This window comes from Neofelis nebulosa, chromosome 10 (genome assembly GCF_028018385.1).
Source record: "Neofelis nebulosa isolate mNeoNeb1 chromosome 10, mNeoNeb1.pri, whole genome shotgun sequence".
NCBI classification, from domain to species: domain Eukaryota; kingdom Metazoa; phylum Chordata; class Mammalia; order Carnivora; family Felidae; genus Neofelis; species Neofelis nebulosa.
The window spans coordinates 96,292,757-96,312,585 of NC_080791.1; the positions used below are offsets into that span (position 1 = coordinate 96,292,757).

General features: G+C 39.8%; 1 protein-coding gene across 1 annotated transcript in view; it reads left to right on the forward strand.

Moving 5' to 3' along the window:
- Nucleotides 1-19,829, forward strand: part of HSD17B12 (hydroxysteroid 17-beta dehydrogenase 12) — a 165,838-nt gene that overhangs the window by 99,883 nt on the left and 46,126 nt on the right. Inside the window, exon 4 of the mRNA XM_058688712.1 lies at nt 4,840-4,947. Coding sequence (XP_058544695.1) covers nt 4,840-4,947 — 108 coding nt within the window. The remainder of the gene's footprint in view (nt 1-4,839; nt 4,948-19,829) is intronic.

Genomic DNA, 19,829 nt, shown 5'->3' on the forward strand with positions numbered 1-19,829 from the left:
ATTCCGGACTTGACCCTACACTAATTTACAGTCCTCTGAGTAACCATGTGACTGGAGGAGCACGGCACCCATGCTTGGAAGTAACGGAATGGTTTCAGACAGTGAGGACGCTCATTATTATATAGGTTTGTAGTTACAAGCAATATTTTTTTTCTCTGATTCCACAATTGTGGTTGGATGGCTTTCGGTGGACTGATAAATAAAAAGGGAATAATGTTATCAACCCAGCTATTTCTTAGCTTCATTTCCCACAAGCCAGAGCTGATTTTCAGCCTCCATTTCTGGTGAGTTGACTGCCTTGAGCAGCTCATACCACTTGTCAGCTTTTTGCTTCTTAGTTTTTGGTCTCTGCCACTAGGCTGAGAAATAGTGGGCCAAGACCATCCCAGAATCATTCCAATCTGAAAAAAGGGAGGAGGGCATGATTGTATGTGGCCACAATTGTAAGTGGCAAGATGCCAGCCTACCCAGTTTGAAATACCAAGTGGTTTGACAGTAGGAATTATCAACAGTATTGAGTATCTTTGCATAACGGTGTGTAATATTCTAATAATGGCATTCTTTAGTTCTTTAATTTCTTTAACAATTTACAACCACAAGATTTTACTGTGAGACACTGAGTAAATGGAGAGCCTGGAGGGAATGCCACATTGTCATCCTTCATAAATTTAATTGAAACGTTTAATGTAACCCTAGTGAAAACTGACTAAACAACTAAGGATAACCAATAAACTTTTGAAAAAGAATGGTAATGAAGGAGCATTGTACCACTAGAAATATTAAAATTGTTTTAAAGCTAGTATAATGATAACTAGGGCATTATGAAAGAATAGAAAATAGGACAATAAACAGACTATGATTTTGGAGTCAGAAGCTGATATGTACAAGTGGTCCAATGGCTTTATACTCCCACCTCGATCAGTCATATGTGGACATCATGGGAAAGGCATGATCTCAGTCCAGGCAGCTCTGTGAAGCCGAGGCAATCCCTGAAGGGGCTGACACCTGAAAGCTCTCTGCTGATGATACTCCAATAGCCAAGGGCAACCAGAATTTCCTGGAAGGGGCAGTTGAGTGCCTATGTCTTTCCATTGCAACATCCAAATTCATTTGTTTGTGTACCTTTATCCTACACTTATAGGGTATTGATTTTAACTTATTACCCAGCTGTCATCCCTTGTGCCTTTGTGGTGGCCGAGGATCAGAGTACTCACAAGTACCTCTCCAGAGGCTTTGATAAAGTTCTTATTCTTCCCTAGCAGTGGGCTGTTGCTGAGTGGTGTGGACTGGTGGTCTTATGAAGAGCCTGGGTTTAGGGAGGTGGTGAAGGAGGAAATGAAGGTTGTATTATGTGTATATGGTACCCACGTCTGGTCCAGGTGCTTTATTACCTCCTCAGATTAGAGGATGTTTGTTCATCTGTGTGATTTCTGTTGGCGGGGTCAGATGAGGGCTGGTAGGTGATGGGAAGGGGGAAGATGCCTAGATTTAGTTCCCTAGTTCCTTCAGGAAGCCAGCTACCTCCCACCTCAGCTTTTAGAATACTCCTCATAATTCTCTTCTGATTGCCTGGGCCCCTGTCCCGTCCTATTCTTACGTACATGCTGCTCTTTCTCTCCATCACAACTTGGCGGCGGTAGTGGGGACAGTGCATGGAATCCTTAAAGCCTGTCCATGGGCCCTGTCAAGAGCATGCATATCTCATAATCCTGGAAAGGAAATGTGAGGGGAGTTTGCTGGACTCTGGGGAAATTTTCCTCACTCTCTAGAAGGGACATGTAACAGGATGTCGCATTTCTGCCACTGCACGTTGCTGTCTGCATGGGATGTTTGGAAGGGCAGTGGCTTTCGTGAAACCAGGAGGGGAGCCAGCCTAAGGGAATAAGAGAGGAGGGAGGAAAGACCCTGAATCCTTTGTGATACTGTTGAGCAACTGAACAAAATAGACCCAAGTTCTTGTCTTTACAAAGCTTAATGTGGGGCTGGGGGGAGGGGGAGAGATGATAGCAAATACAGGTATTATTAAGATACATAGTATATTAGAGGATGGGTGGTTAAGTGCCATGGAATGAAATAAAGCTGGGAAGGGGGGCCGGGGGTGCTAGTGGAGGAGTGGTTGCATTTTTTTTAAAGGTAGTCAAGGAGGGTTTCCATGATAACATTTGCCTAAAGATCCAACAGACACAGGGATGCAGAAGAGCATTCTAGGCAGAGGGAACCGTAAGTGCAAAAGCCCTGAGTGTGTTTGGGGAGTTTAAAGACTTGCTCGGGGCCTGTGCAGCTAGAACTGAGGACACCCAGGAGAATAGGGAGGTGGAAGTGAGTTCAAAGCAGTGTTAGGCTATTGCGGCTCACTGTGACCCTCACTGTAAGCCAGCTGGAGCTCTGGGGGTTTGGTGGGGGTGGGGGGGGGGGAGATGTGAGCAGACCTACTTTGCAGAAGAAGCTCACGATGGAAGCAGTGGAGCCCAGGAGAAGAACAGCAGTGTTAACTGGAGTAGGACATGATTCAGGGTAATTCAGGGTCAAGTTCAAAGTTGTATTTACCTTGAAAAACTTGCATCAGAAGCCATTTTGCTTATCCTAATGTGAGTACAAAGAAAAGCTTACTTGAGGGTTCTTATTAAATAAAATGACATTCTTTCCAAAAGGGTCTCTGAATATTTTTAGCAGCCCATCTATAATAAGACTCTATGTTATAAGTACATTCCCCAAATCCTGTGAGATTTAAAAGAGTAAATTTGATTCAGGGGTTGTGAGGTGGCTTTTATTACTGGAGAGAATTTTCCTAAATGTCAGTATATAGCACTGGTGTGGAAACATACTTTGCTTTTCTCAAAATAAATAGATAAGTTTATCTTATTTTATTCCTGAATAAAGTTTTACATTTAATAAAAGGTATCCTTCAGCCTTTTGATTTGGCTCTTTTTTTCTTGTGAATCTGTGGCTCTAATAAGGGCAGTGTTCTTTACTTTCTGGTGATAAATCCTGGGAACCATTTATAATAAGACCTGTTGAACCAGCTATTATAAAATGACAACTGTGTATGTGGCTCTCCATTACATGAACACATATAATAACTCATTTATATTGGAATAGTAAGTGTGCCTTTAACACCAGATACGATATTTTGTAGGTCAGATATTCTCATCTCTAGTTCGTTCATGGGTTCCTACCTAAGGTCAATACTTCCTTGAGACTAAGAAACTGATCTCTCGTGAACCAGCTCTTTAGTGGTGGATCAAGAACGGTGACCTGTGTGGATCAATGTTCCATACTCTGTGATGAGCCAGCATCAACTTCAAATGAAGAAAAATCTATTTTTTTGGAAGCAGGGTTTTTAAATTCTTTTGGATTCTCATCAAGTTCCAAAGAGTAAACATTCTTGGTTACCTGAACTTCACTAAGTGAAGTGAGAACAGGGTTAGTGGAGGAGAGAGGGGACCAACATTTATGGAATGCCTCTTGTATATCACTAGATACCACACGAGCCTCGAATCTTAAGCTGGGTAGCCTCACCTTCATTTTCGGGAGAGGTTGCTGAGTGAGGCTCATGGAGGAAATGTGACTTGCAAAGCCATTTAGCAAATGGCTCAAAGCCATTTAGCAAATATGTATGAAAGTAAAATTGGTACCCGTGCCTGGGGGACCTCACGGTCCATGCCATCTTCTCAAATGGGCTCATGAGTGAGGGCAGAAGTAAAATTCTGCATTACCTCAGTAAGGTCAGTTTCTCCAGAGTCTCATTTCTCAATCTGTTATTTTCATTAGCTCTGTTTGTACCTCAGTAGTCCCGTACAAAGTAGAAAACTGAGTGAGATCTTTTCTTATGTCACTTTGCAGCTGTATTATTGTGCGTTTTGTGTGGATTCGTTAATGTAGTGGCTATTAACTAGTAACCAAGCCTCTAAATTCCATTACGATCATACTAGTTTTATTTCCATTTTAAGAAGATGTACTTTTTTTTTTTTTTAATGTTTATTTATTTTCGAAAGAGAGAGCAAGCAGAGGAGGGGCAGAGAGAGGAGATACAGAATCCAAAGCACACTCCAGGCTCTGAGCTGTCATCAGAAAGTCCAATGAGGGGCTCAAACTCATGAACCACGAGACAGGACCTGGGCCAAAGTCAGATGCTTAACCGACTGAGCCACCAGGTGCCCTAATAAGATGGACTTTTATATATCACACTTTAAAACATTTTGGAATAGAAACCCTTCTTCCTGAAATTATGAAGCATTGTTTGCAATTAAAATCACAAAACCAGTGATATTTAAACAGTATAAAACATTATGATACGAATCATGTTTTATTATTTGTTTTTTATTTTTTTATTGTTTATTAATTTTGAGAGACAGAGACAGAGAGCAAGCAGGGAAGGGGCAGAGCGAGGGGGAGACACAGAATCGGAAGCAGGCTCCAGGCTCTGAGCTCTCAGCACAAACCCTGATGCGGGGCTTGAACTCACAGACCACAAGATCATGACCTGAGCTATAGTCGGCCGCCCAACCGACTGAGCCACCCAGGTGCCCTACATGTTTTATTATTTGTACCTACAGGCCTAAAAAGGAGTCATTACTGATTTATAGAGGAAGAACTGATTAAGGAGCAGTCAGCCAGCTCTGTAACAACATTGGAATTTTTATTGCAGACTTATTGTGTTGACTCTGTATCATCTCTTAGATGGTCTCATGATTGCTTAAAATAATCCTGGTCTAAATTTCATATCGAATTGGACAGGGAAAAGGGTTTGAAAAGATAATGTCATCAGTTGTTTTCATCTTAATTGTCATGTTGTAATTCTCCCTCTCTCTCTCCATTTGTGTTTTTTTTTTTCCCTAGGAGAAAAATTCAAGGTGGAAACAATGACCATTGCTGTTGACTTTGCATCAGAAGATATTTATGATAAAATTAAAACAAGCTTGGCAGGCCTGAAAATTGGTGTTTTAGGTTTGTATCTGTGTCGCATTTATAGATTCTTCTTACATTTACTAATTGACTTTTACTATGATTGTACATTCCCTTTTTGGATTAGGTATTCAGTTGATAAAATGAGTAGTGAGAAGAAAACAGTCTTGTTATACAATTGATTATTAGATGGCATTAATCTATATACATTTAGGTCTTTGTGTTTTCTATTTTAATGACTATTTTACAATATTGCTTGTTTTCTCTATTTTCTGTCTCTCAGTCTCTTTGTATGTATTTAGATATGATTCTATCATAATAATTCTTTAAGGTGGGTGATACCCATTTTGACAGGGGAGGAAATGGAGGCCAAGGAAAGTGTTTCTCAACCTTTTGTTTGTTATCACCCTTCTCTTACCCAAAGAGCCCTTTTAGACATTACTTTCTCCTAATCTTCCCTCTCATGAAGTATGTCTTATTTATGTACTGTGTGTATATCTGTGCCTTAACAGACAAAGAATAAGATCTTACACTACCCACTCCCTGAGCCAGTTTTTGTACCACTGGGATGGATCACCCCAGCTGAGAATATGTGGCTGAGAGTCTTGCCTAAGGTCATGTGAATACCAAGTAGTAAAGTCAGGATTCTGCCCTCTATTTGTTTTTTCCAAGTCTGCTACTTCATTTTGTTATATCTTGGCTACCTTGCTCTTATTAATTACTAAAAACCGATGCTTTTGCTAAGATAGGGCAGGTATTGAACATTATTATGGAAAAGAGTCACCACATTTTAAGGGAAAAAAATGGGCTCTGTGAAGGTACTCATCACTTTTTGAGTCATTTCCAGAAAGACACAGAACATCTAGTGCAGAAAAGCTTTGCTTCTCTGCCAAATTTCTTTATCCCACTGCCTAAATTGGTGTGAGCCTGGTTGGTAATTGTCATCATTTTCTTCTGGGGGTTATCAGAGGAGAAAAAATGAAGAGAAAATAATTAAAAAAAAAAAAAGTCTTGGTGCCTGGGTGGTTCAGTCGGTTGGGTAGCTGACTTCAGCTCAGGTCATGATCTCACAGCTCATGAGTTTGAGCCCCATGTTGGGCTCTGTTGTGACAGGTTGGAGCCTGGAGCCTGCTTCAGATTCTGTGTCTCCCCCTCTCTCTCTCTGCCCCTCTCCTGCTCACACTCTGTTTCTCTCTCTCTCAAAAATAAATAAACATTGGGGCGCCTGGGCGGCTCAGTCGGTTAAGCGTCCGACTTCAGCTCAGGTCACGATCTCGCGGTCCGTGGGTTTGAGCCCCGTGTTGGGCTCTGGGCTGATGGCTCAGAGCCTGGAGCCTGCTTCCGATTCTGTGTCTCCCTCTCTATCTACCCCTCCCACGTTCATGCTCTGTCTCTCTGTGTCTCAAAAATAAATAAAAAGGTGTGTTCCTATTTTTTAAAATAAATAAATAAACATTAAAAAATTTTTTTTTTAAGTCTATTTATTTTTGAGAGAGAGAGAGCGCACAAGCACATACACGGGGGTGAGGGGCAGAGAGAGAGGTAAAGAGAGAATCCTAAGCAGCCTCCACGCTGTCAGCTCAGAGCCCCACTCATGGCTCAATTCCACAAACCATGAGATCATGACCTGAGCCTAAATCAAGAGTCAGACTCTCTGATTGAGCCCCACATCCGGCTCTGAGCTGACAGCACAGAGCCTGCTTGAGATTCTCTATCTCCCTCTCTCTCTGCCCCTCAGCCCTGCATGTGTGCTTGTGCTCTCTCTCACTCTGTCTCTCTCTCTCAAAATAAATAAATAAATAAATAAACAAACAAACAAACAAACAAACTTAAAAAAAGTTTCCTAACCTTTCTTTAGTTGAGACCCCACCTCCCCTCCTCATACTGTAAGAGTGGTCTTTTATATAATTTTTGGATAAGACAATAAAAGAAAAGAGTTACATATATGTAGCCTATGTAGTGCCCTTGGACCTGCAATTCACCCTGGCCTTGACGTGCTGTGCTTCAGCTCCTGCCTGGTCCCTATCACGTAACACCACACCCTGCCTACCCACACCACTACTCTCCCACTTATAGGAGAGCCCATGGCAAAAGGTGAATGGAGACATGGGTGTGGTTTTTGCCCATGTGTCTACATGTTCTTCTCTAAATACATGCATTGCCTGGAATCTTTTACAAGTTCCTCCTTCTTAGCCCAGTTCTGGAATACCCAGAACACCGCTAACATCTATAAAATTCTTGTCATTTCAAACTTCCTAATCAGCAGCAGCTGTAACTTACTAGTTAGGATAGACACGGCCATGGTCCATTCTCCACCCTTTCAAACTAGTTGTACATGGATAGGGGAATGAAGGCTGGCTTAGGCGCAGAGGTAGATTGAGTATCCCTAATGAGAAGAGATTTGTCTTGAACTTCTATTCTTGGAGAATAATTTTGTTTCAGAAATAGTTCATGATTGTTTAAAGCTTTGTATAACTTTTAGCTGCTTTTCACTGGGTAACTTTGAAACTATAGATACTCTGAGACAATGGTGCTGAAGATGGGAAATGTCAGGCATCATTTTCCCGGAGGGCTGGAGGATTATAAAAGGCAGTCTCAGCTGTTCTTTCCTGACCCAACATATAGAGAGTTTACAGTGTGTGAGTTTAGGCACAGTAGAGAGATCTGTGAAGGATGAGAGTACAGGGCATGTGTTGCCCAAGCACATTTCCCCACTTCTGGAACCCTAGGACTTGTGTCTACACCTAAGTCTGTATTTAGACATAAAGACTGATATTTTCCAGGCCTCATATGCTAATGGAACCCTTGTTCTTACAGTCCAGCTCCTTAGTAAATTGCAACCTGTAAGGTAGCAGTTTGTACTCTCTTTATGCTTTCATTCATTTTTTCGTCAAAAGAACCAGAGACATAGCAACAAACAAGAAAGCGCCTGACTTCATGTAGTATAATGTTCTAGTAGGAAAGACAGCACTTTTGAGAAGGGCAGGGTATGGTGTAGTAACAGTATAAAGGGGAAGAGGGAGGTGATATAGGGCACAGTAATGGTGACTTGGCCTAGGCTGTGGGGTGGGAGAAAGGAGGATTCCAGAAATATTAGGAAGTAAATGAAGCAGACTTTTGTGAGAGATTGCAAGGGGGATGAAGAAGAGAGCACTCATGGATGACTTTCAGGTTTCTGGCCTGAGAACCTGGTCAATGAGGCCATTTACTAAAATGAGGAATCCTGAAGGAATCTTGTTTGGGATGAGGATCATTTAAGTTTGGGGTTCATCCAGGATGCCCAAGTGGGGTTGTTAAGTTGATAGTTGGATATATGGATCTAGGATTGATTTATTTATTTACTTATTTATTTAAAGTAGGGTTCTCTCTGTCTCTCTTTTTTTTTTTTTTAAGTTTATTTATTTTTTAAATAATGTCTACAGCTAATGTGGGGCCCAAATTCATGATGCTGACATCAGGAGTCCCATGCTCTACCAACTTAGCCAGCCAGGTGCCCTGGATCTAGGTTTTAGTTGAGCTATGAACAGGAGATAGAGTTTGGAGATTAGTTATCTGTAAATAGTAATCTCATTGAAACATTGAGACTAGAGCTCATCCAAGGCGAATATAGAGAATGTAAGGGAAAAACTGAGGACAGAGCTCTTTTGAGTTCCCTTCCCTATCATCAAAGAAAGGCTGCTTAGAATATTAGTGTGAAGGAGGGATAGTTTTTGCTCAAGTTCAGCCCTTGTCTGATAGAAATATAGAAATATAACATGAGCCAGTGTGTCATTTTAACTTCTCTAGTAGCCACATTTAAAAAAAGTAAACAGCAGCAGATAAAGTTCATTTTGGTAATGTATTTTATTTTAGCCCTCCATATCCAAAATATCACCTTAGCGTGTAATCCATATAAAAAGTTATTGAAATAGTTTGCATTCTTTTTCTCATACTACATCTTCCTTTCCTACATATGTTACGCTTGCAACATTTCTCATTTCTGATTAGCCACATTTTAAGTGTTCAGTAGCCATATTGTGCCCAGTGAGGGACATCTTTGCTTCCAGTTCATACTGGCTGTCTCTCATCCTCAGTTTGTGTGGGTGAGCCATAATTTTTACATTTTTCTTAGGCTTTAACAGGGTTTTCAGCCAGGAGCAATTTTGCATTGTCTGGCATTGTCCAGAGACATTTCTAATGGTGACTAATTGAGGGAGGAGGTGGAAGAATTTCTAGTAGCCCCTAGTGGGTCAGGTCTAGCGGGTCAGGGAAGCTGCTAAACATCCTACAACACACGGACAGACTCCCACAGCAAGGACATCACCTAAAATCTTAGTAGTGCTGAGGCTGAGAAACCCCGCTTTAAAGTTACACTGCAATTAAACTGATTGATTACTTATTGGCATACACACACACACACACACACACAACTTACGTGCATAAATTTCTATTTGGTGACAAATCGATGATAAAAATAATTGTAGCTTATGTTTGCATAATCCTTTCAAGTCTATACCACCATCGTCACGTACATTATCTTATTAACTGGCTGAGTGTTTCGTTTTCTTCCTACTCTATTACAACTGTCTCCTTAATCATAAGGTGTACATAATTATTGACAATTATTAGCAGATAGACTTACATTGCATCGTAATTTTGTCAAGGTTTTGGAGGGAACTACTAAAACACCTTATAAATATAAATATAAATATAAATATAAATATAAATATAAATATAAATATAAATATAAATATAAAACACTTTATGAGCTACATTTTATCACTAGGTCATATTTCAACTCTAATCTTACAGTTCGTTCTCTAGTGTAGAACAGGTTGTATTGTAGAACCTGTTGTTGGGGGAGGAATCTAATGTTTATGTTTTCTTTTTATGTATTTTTTTCTTTTAAAAAATATTTTTAAATGTTTATTTTGGAAAGAGAGACACACACACAGTGTGAGCGGGGGAGGGGTAGAGAGAGAGGGAAACACAGAATCTGAAGCAGGCTCCAGGCTCCGAGCTGTCAGCACAGAGCCCAACACAGGTCTTGAACCCATGAACCGCGAGATCGTGACCTGGGCCGAAGTCAGACACTTAACCAACTGAGCCACCCAGGTGCCCCCGTTTCCTTTTTTTTTTTTATAATTCCCTGGGTATGTATCTTCACCTTCCTCCCTCTTTGCTCCCCACCCAGATCCCACATACCCTAACCTCTGTCTCATAAGGAGGAAATAATCTCATTTATTCTCCTTCCTCCTTCGTGTAATGTCATGGCCTCACCTTTCTTACATTTGCTAAAATAATAAACATGTAGATGGATTTCTGGTAAGACCTAGCAATCTATATGAAGGCGTAGAAAGGAATTTTTTCTACTGAGTATTAATGAAACTGGGAATGATAAAAGGAAAAATAAATCACCAAGGTATACTCCATTTGTTTGAATAGCATTAACCACCAAAGTATATAGTCAGTGCTTAATAAAGAAAATGAGCATTGTCAGAATTTCAAAGGAAAATGCTAAAGCCCTTTGTCATGAAAGAAACATCAAGTTTTCGGTAAGATAAGTGGGAAGAAAATGGCCATGAATTGTTTGAATTTATACTGAAAGGTCACAGTAACTTGATAGACTATAAATGCTTAAGGTTGAGAAGTTGGATTCTTAACTCTGTTATGTAAAATAAGTAAGCATCTGCTGTCTTCTTTCAGGCAAATGCCAAGAAACACAGATTTGAGAAAGCTTAAAAAACTTCAACTATTTAGAGAAAATGACATCAGTACTGCTTTGAATAAGCAAACAATCGGGTTAACAAAATGCAAATGCTACAATGCTTACTTGCTTGCTTCCTCAGGAGAGATTCTCATGTGTGCTCCACTGTTGGTTTGGAGGACTTGGCATAACACATCGCAGGAGGCGTATTTTACCAAGGCCAAAAGAGTAGCCTTGGATTTGAAGTATGCCACAGACAACACTGTTTTCAAATTCCACTACTATGACTTTTTTTTAACCTTTAAAAAGTGACATTCTTTGTCCTAGAAGAAAAAATAAAAAGGTCTTCATGGAGAAAACAGCTACTTCATTTGTGAATCATTAAAAAAAAATCAATCACAGGGGCGCCTGGGTGGCGCAGTCGGTTAAGCGTCCGACTTCAGCCAGGTCACGATCTCGCGGTCCGTGAGTTCGAGCCCCGCGTCGGGCTCTGGGCTGATGGCTCGGAGCCTGGAGCCTGTTTCAGATTCTGTGTCTCCCTCTCTCTCTGCCCCTCCCCCGTTCATGCTCTGTCTCTCTCTGTCCCAAAAATAAATAAAAAACGTTGAAAAAAAAAAATTAAAAAAAAAAAAAAAAAAAAAAATCAATCACAGCTTTATTCAAGCTCTTAATGCGCTCTAGACCAAGAATCTCACCATGCCAAACGCTATCAAGGTCTTCTCCATGCATACAGACTGTCATGCTTTGTGTAAGTTGCAGAATCAAGAGACTTAGTTGGTACAGGCTGATGTGACGCTGTGCTGGCTTAGTGTATTCAGGAGTGTTTATTACCTGTTGACCTTTTCCTATGTGCATGCAGTGCCATAATTTTCTGAAGAGGCATCATTTTAATAGTGTAATATTAAAAATCGTATAGACAATAGCAATAGTATAAATAACAGTATAGATAATAGTATGTAGCCAACAATAGTATAGATAATAAAAGTCAATTAATTGCAAAAATTATTGACTGCAAAAGCTAGAATAGACCTTACTCTTCTTTTTCTTCCCATGCCATTTTAAGTGAATACTTGCTCCGCTTATGTATTTGATGGGATATTTTCTTTTAATTTGTGTCCTTCCTTTCTCCTCAGCTAAATGCAAAGATATCTTTTTGTTATCTTTGCCCATGCAACCTTATAGTTTATGGGTAATGCTTTGGAGGCATGTGTTCCATTTTTCTCCTCTAAAACCTAGTATTTTCCAGAATGTTATAAGATAGAGAATGGTCAAATGTTGAGAATATTTATCCTCAAATATGGTTTGAGCAGAGATGAATAGTTAAGATCAGTCTACTCTATCTCTGTTTATACTTAAGTCTTTAAAACTTCTCAACAGAAGGCCCAAGAATATTATTCACTCCTCAGGGAAAGGGCCAGTTCGCTTCCAAATGGCAAACTCCTAGGTTATTTGGGTTGGAATCCAGAGGTGACTTCCTTATATAGTTCAATATAAGTCCCCAATATATCAAAGGAAGAGAAATAGGTATAGGCTGAGGAGAGAGAGCCAAGGCCTGTAGGAACTGGGTTGTGGAAAATTATTCAGGACCGCTGGGAAGGAAGGAACTTGTTAAGAGTTGCATAGCTTCCCAGTCCCAGCTGACTAAGGAAGTTACAAGTAGAAGAGTCTTGCTTCTTCAGAGGATTTAGAAATTTATAAAGCTACTTCTTAACTTCTTGCTCTCTTCAGGAACTTTACCAGTTAGAAATTTGCTTTAAGTTGACTTTTAAAATGTCTCCGAAAGGGCCAGTGACATCTTCATTTACATCTTATTGGGATTAGTACATTTAGTTTATGACCTTGATGGATTAGTCACCTGCAGGAAATGGCTGTTGTAGTTAGTGAAAGACGTGAAAAAATCATTTTGAAATGGAAAGGAAGAGACTTAAAGAGGAAACTGTAGAAGGGTACAGCTGGCTTAGTCAGTAGAGTGTGTGACTCTTGATCTCGGGGTCCCCCGAGTCCTCAAGCCCCATGTTCAACTGTAGAGATTACTTAAAATCTTAAAAAAACAACAAAAAAGAGGAAACTGTAGTGGTAGGTTGGTCAGCGGGGTGTTGTGAAAGGGAGGAAGAATAGAAGGGCAAGAGAAAGTTAGTTGAGAGAGTACCAAAGATAAATTTTCATGTTTGGAAATACCACCACCTGCCCCCATAGCTCAGGTATAAAATGGCTCACGCCCAAGAAAGGGCAGAGGCTATTAGCTTAAGTATACAGGAAAGGCTTACAGGAACATGATGGGATGATAGAACAGATGGTCGTTTGCCTATTACATCAGGATATGATTTATGGGTTTAAGACACTTCCAAAACTTCCCTTTTGTAATGCAATCCAATTTTGTCCCTAACCACCCAGAGTTAATGTGCACTCCACAAGTTCAGGGCATAGTCCCCAACAAGACTGCCCTTAGTTCAAATACAGCAGTCTCCAGGCCACCTGCACTTCTGACCAACGGGCTGCAAATTTGGGGGTTCCCATCACCCCTTCAGGTTTGATAATTTGCTAGAACATCTCACAGAACTAGGAGAGCACTATACTCACAAGTAGAGTTTTATTATGAAGGATAGGAATTAATACTAGCCAAATAAAGAGACCCATAGGGCAAGATCTGAGAGGGTTCTGAACTCTGTGCCTCTCTGTGGGGTTAAGGTGAACCCCCTCCCTGTGCTTAATATTCACCAACCAGAAAGCTCAGTGTCCAGAATTTTCATTGGAGTTTCATTATGTAGACATGATTAATTGAATCTTTGGCTATGTGACTGAACTTCGTTTCTAGTCCCTCTCCCTTTTCGCAGGTTGGGCTGGCTCAAGGCCTTAGCCTCCTAGTCACACAGTTTGGTCTCTTTGGTGACCAAGCCCCATCCTGATTCATCTCATTAGCATAATCTCAGTTGTGATCCAAAGGCCAACCAACTTGGCTGGCTCAGTCAGTAGAGCAGGCAGAGCATGTGACTTTTGGTCTCAGGGTCATGAGTTCAAGCCCTGCAGTGAGTGTAGAGATTACTTAAATAAATAAAGCTTAAAAAAAAAAAAAAAAAGGCCCACCATGAATTACAAAGAAACTCCTATCATCTTGGAAATAGCAAGGGTTTAGAACCTCTACCCCAGAAATCTGGGACAAAGACCAGACAAATACTTTATTATAGGGCACCTTTCCTTTCTGTTTGTTGATTGATTCATGTACTAATTCATTCAACACATAAAATTCCAGAGATACGGCAGTAAATAAAACTGATACTCATTCTGCTTTTATGGAAGGCAGCTATTGAACAAGCTGTGAATGTAATGAAAGAATATGTTACTGAGAAAGCTGAGGGTGTCAGAGATGGTCTCTGAGAAAGTAATATTTAAAGTGAGCCCTAAAGGCTGATTAACCCTGGGAGAAGAGATGTGGGAAGGGTTTCCAGGTAGAAGAAAAGGCTGGAGGTGAATGTGCTTGACAGGTTGGAGGAACTGATGGAAGAACTGTAAATCTAGAGCACAGACTGCAAAGGGGACAGTGGCCAGTCAGGAGATAACCAGGGCCAGTTCATGAAAGGCTTAGAAAATCAAGTTAATAGGTTTGGGCTCTACTGGAAAGACAGTATAGACATTGTAGAGTTTTAAGCAGTAAATTGACATCATGTTAGAGAGATTATTCTGACTTCAAGTGGAAGAGGGCAGGAATTGATAAAAGGAAACCAGTAAGCTTCTTTCAGCAATGACACAGAAGATGACAGTGGTTACATTAGGATTCAGGCACTGGGAATGGTTAGAAGTAGCCTGACTACAGAGATGTTTAGGAAGTAGAAACAGGACCAGTGTCTATTGAGAGAGGGTCCTCATCAGAGGTTTTGTCTGATAGAAGCACTGATTAATAACAATAGCAGTTGTTTGGTGTGTCCAATCATTATTGCCAACATCCCCAAGTGCTTCTATATGCCAGACACCATGCTAACAAATCTCATGCAATCCTCAACAGTACTATAAAGTAGACATTACTGCTTTTGTGCCCATTTTAGGACAAGAAACAGACTTAAGGAGGTTAAATATTGTCCAGGATTATACAAGTAGTGGTTTGCAATTTGCAGGTTCTGACTTGAGCAACTCTGTGCTGTTTCCCTAAGACAAGAAACCCTAGATCAGGAGAAGATTCTGTAAAGAAAATGATGATTTCACTTTGGGATATGTTAAGCTTGAGAGAGCTATGAGAAGTCCAAGTGGAGATTCAAGTGGACCTGTGGATCCCTGGCACCAGTGCCCTCCTTTGTGTTGAATGAGGCCAAAGCCTGGGGCTGCCAATCACAGCAAGTGGAATAGATACATGGATTTTTTTTTTTTTTTTTTTTTTTTTTTTTTTTTTTAAGACTAGGAGACTCATCAGGAACATTATCAGACTAAGTATAGTGCCGTATAATTCCATTAGATGTGTTGGATGAGATTGGATTTCTAAAGTGAGAATAAGACTTAGAATTCAAATGTATCTCCTTTCACTTGAAAACCACTAATGGTATTAATTAAAGCAGAACCTTTAACTTAAAACTGGGTAATTAGCTGTGATCTCAGAAATGTAAACAGAACCGTAATGCATGAAGTTGACAAATGTTCCTCCCATTCACTCAGATTTAACCACCAACCTCCTGTCATCCTTCTTTCCTCCTCTCTTCTGAGTTTATGGATGGCAGATCTTACCTAGTTTTGTAATGAGGATCACATAGCAATTTATAATTAAACAGTAGAAATACAGTGTTCTGTTGTGTTGCTTCTGACTCAGTCTTAACTTTTCAATTTCTGATTAAAGGCACTGCAAATTTAAAGCCTTGTAAACTCTCTTTTATTTAGAAATTGCTACTCACAAGTGTATGAAAACTGTAAAGTTTGCAAAATGTTTTACATGGTGTTCCAAATATCATCTGTCAGAGTATGAACATGTGCTAGCTACAGCAATATGTTAAATAAGGCAAAGAAGGAATTTTCTTTGCCTCACTTTGCAAACTCTCTATAGACTGTCAGACTAGATCTACTTGAAAGAAATAGAGGGTAGAGGAACAACTGGGATACCCTTAATCAGTACGAGCAGTTATTCTGGCTGTTTCCACAGGATCTCTCCACTTTGCTGCTGTCCACATATGATAAAAGCAGGGACTTTGCCTCTCCTGCTGCATCTCAGCACCTAGAATAGTGTTGGGTACAGAGTGGTTCAGGAGCTACCTGTTGAATTAATGACCACACAGGGGCACCTGGGTGGCTCAGTCGGTTATGTGTCCAACTCTTGATTTTGGCTCAGGCCGTGATCTCATAGTTGGTGAGTGTGAGCTCTGCATTGAGCTCTGCACTGACAGTGCTTGGGATTCTCTCTCTCTCTCTCTCTCTCTCTCTCTCTCTCTGCCCCTTCCCTGCTTGCTCTCTCTCTCAAAATAAATAAACTAAAAACGAAGAAGAAGAAGAAGAAGAAGAAGAAGAAGAAGAAGAAGAAGAAGAAGAAGAAGAAGAAGAAGAAGAAGAAATGATCACCCAAAAATAAACGCTCTTCCTCTTCCACTGATTAACATACTGATACGTTCCAGGAATTGGGTTAAAGATTTGATGCCTATCATTTCTTAAATTATTAACCCTGTTTTATATATAAGGACATTGAGAAAACTGAGGCTCACTGGGGTGAAATCACTTGCCTCTTGTCAGGAGCCTGTAGTAGTAGAGCTAGGGCTGAAACTTGGGTCTGTTGGACCCTGTGAGTTCAAAAGCTTAAGACGGGAGAAGTTTCTACCTGCTTTTGGCTTATACGCTATTCCTGAAGTCTGCATTCAAAAAAACTCAGTTTGTTTTGAAAAGAGATGAAGTGGCAGCATTTTTTTTCGAATCCATTTTATTAATGAACTATAATAGGTTTTCCATTTCTCTAGTCTTTAATTTGAGTGCTTGGACTGGATTAGTCTGTATCACTATAAATGTGACTGAAATTACCTTTAACATCTGTACTTTGATATGATGAGTGGGAAATCGGGAATACTTTACATTATTTGACATCTACTGGGAAGCCCAACCATTAGATGATGTATTTTTATATTACCTTAATTTCTTACGCCTCTGATTAATCTAAAAAAAGCAGATTGAAGGTGTTTTGTGTGTGGTCACCTGTATCGGTTATCACTGTTTCTTCAAGTAGATTTTCATTTTCTAGTAAGTTAGTGTATTTTCCTCCCTCATGCCCAACCAGATACCAAATATCTGATTTTCTAATGACATCACTATCTCAAAAGCAGATGGTTTTAATAAATGATTCGAAGTTTGGTAAGGTCAGAAACAGCGGCAAATGAATTTAGAAGAAACAGAAATCTTGTGTATGTTCTTTTTAAGTATGAGAGATGTGGAAGTGATTTTTAGCAATCATATGATACAGAATATCTACATAACATTTCAGAATTACTCTGGATTTTGAGTCTTTATAATACAATACTTTATCAGTATTGGTGTTTTCACAAGTTCTGCATGGGGGTGTGGGAGGGCACTGCTGAGCACCAGGCATTGACTGTTCTTTCCAGCGAGGGCCAGCTCTTTTAGAATTGCTCCTTTCACCACCGCGTCCTTCTTTTTCCAATTACCCTGCTCTTGTTCTTGGTCTTTTGTGACCTCTGCTCTCTGTTTGCCTCATCTCTTCTCTTGAACTTTTCTTATATTAGCACTCCAATGAGAAGCTGACAGGAAAGATTGCCTATCTGTTCATGATCCTGTGGTGATTGTTGAAGTCCTAGTTGGAATTCTGAGATGACATGGGCATCCTTTGTTTTTGGAAAGACACAGTGTCTTTTATGCGAGTGAAAGGTTTTTGTGGGTCACTGAATAAAAAATTTAAAATTTGTCTCTCGTGTCTTACTTGAAGAAATTAAAAAAAAAAAAAAAGCGACCCTGACTAATAAACAGATATTTAATGCCAATTTAAAATGCTACCATTTAGAAGGGATTTTCAACTATCTGAATACTTTTGGAACCACTTGTGGCACTGTTTAGTTTGGTGAATTCTATAATGAATTCTGTAATATTGGCATTGCACGCACCGATTCTTAGCGAGATTACATTATAATGGAAATATTTCCATCCTTCACTCCTACCCAAAGCCTGTTTTCTTCCTTTTCCAATTCCCTTAAAGCTTTCCGCCTGCCGTTTGGTTATTGCTGCCACCTAATGTCTCAAAATAAAATTGCAGTGGGGTTGCCTTTTTCAAAAGATTTGCACTATTGTGCAGTTTATGGAAATAGCTATTTGAGAGCAACAGTTGTTTTTCTCTGTACTCTTAAATAATAGCACTCTAAAGTGATTACCAACCGTGGAGAGATTACGGGTAGTGAATATTTCACAAGCAAAAGGCGCAACTAACAAAACAGGAAGGGATTTTAGAGTCCTAAGCCCTGGAATAGGACAAATTGCCAGTCTGACCTTGTAATGTACTTCCCCTCATAAAATTGGGCTTGATGCTCTGAAAGATCTATTCCAGCTTTAACATTTTTTTTGCTGTGTATGTTTTTGGTTATAATAACATGGCCCTTATACATGATTCTATTTCTTTGGGCTAAAGTGTTGAACCATGTTTTTTTTTTAAGAACTATATTAAATAGATGTTCACATTTTCATTGTGTGCGTATGTAGTTTTGATGGCTCCCTTTGCTTAGTTAGAAACAGATCGGAAGATTGTCCATTGTTAGTGCCTTAATCAGAGTGACATTGCCCTGCTTGCTTAGTTTTTTGTGGGCTTCCTTAGCTCAACTTTGTACGTGCAGTACATGTTGAAATTACTAAATCAAGTGTACTGTTTATGGAGTTCCCAGATTAAACACACACACACACAACACACACCCACACACACACACACACACAATCTGGATTTTAAAAGATTTGGGGGGTGCCAGGGTGGCTCAGTTGGTTAAGCATCCGACTCTTGGTTTCAGCTCAGGTTGTGATCTCATGGTTCGAGAGATTGAGCCCACATCAGGCTCCGCACTGACAGTGTGGAACCTGCTTGAGATTCTCTGTTTCCCTCTCTCTGCCTCTCCCTTTCTTGTGCACGCACACTGTCTCAAAATAAATTAACTCCTAAAAAAGCATCAAGTCTTTAAAAAAATGTGAATAAAACATTCATAATTACACTATCCAGTTTTCTTCAGCACTTTGAACTGGAGTATTAGTATTTCCATTGGCTACAAAGAAAACTGAAAAAGGTATTCTAGATCCAGGAGAGTGAGGGGAAATGGAGTTGGCTGTGAGTGTCAGAATTTTTCTTCAATCCTGAAGAACATTACAATTTGGCAAAACCTTTCCTTGAAGAGTCTATTTTAAGCTGACTTTGTAACAAATAATTTTGTTTATTTGTAGCATTTTAACAGATACTTTAGTTGTTGTTTCTCTTAGGCTGTGAGTTATTCATCCTTTATAATTCTATCCATGGGTAAAGCAAAGTCAAGGGCACATAATGCCTCACCTTTAACTAGTTTAGCCTTAATTGTTAAAGGTCTGTATAAAATCGATTCCTTGAACCTCTGGTGGGTAGAGAACCTGTTGAATAAATTACAAATAGATTTGAACCTGTGGTTATTAATTATGTTTAGATATAATCCTTGTTCACAAGAGCATACGTTGTAATTACGTACAATTTGCTTTGCCACTGTTCTTTGCTTTCTGATTTTCAGATAATTTTCAGTGATTTTGTTTAGTCCATCCCGACCAAGTTGTGCAGGTGGAATCTTGAGACTCACAGCCTCAAGTGACTGGCTTACTGCTAACTATAGAACCCTTATTGAGTTATTTCGCACCGCTAATTTTGTTAGTCTACTGAAAGAGTTACTGCTACTGTTACCGGGTTTATTTGGCACAGAGCCTTCTGAGTTTTCGCAGACGGATCGTAATTTCACCATCTTTTTACTACCAAAACCCTTCTTTTCTAATACTCCATTTTTATTAAACATGGCTACCAGATTTCTTTTTTTACCCAATTACTGCTGATATTTTTTTCTGAACTGAATACTGGGTGGAGGCATATGCAGCTTTAATATGCTGGTTAAGAGCCCAGCCTCTGAAGTCAAATTTCCAGAGTTGGAGTCCCAGTCTTACTTTGCTCTATGTCCATTGACAAATTATTTAACCGCTGTGAACTTTGGTTTCCTACTATGTAAAAGGGAGGTAGTAATAGGAACTACCTAGTAGGGTTGTTGTAGTGATTAAATGTAGA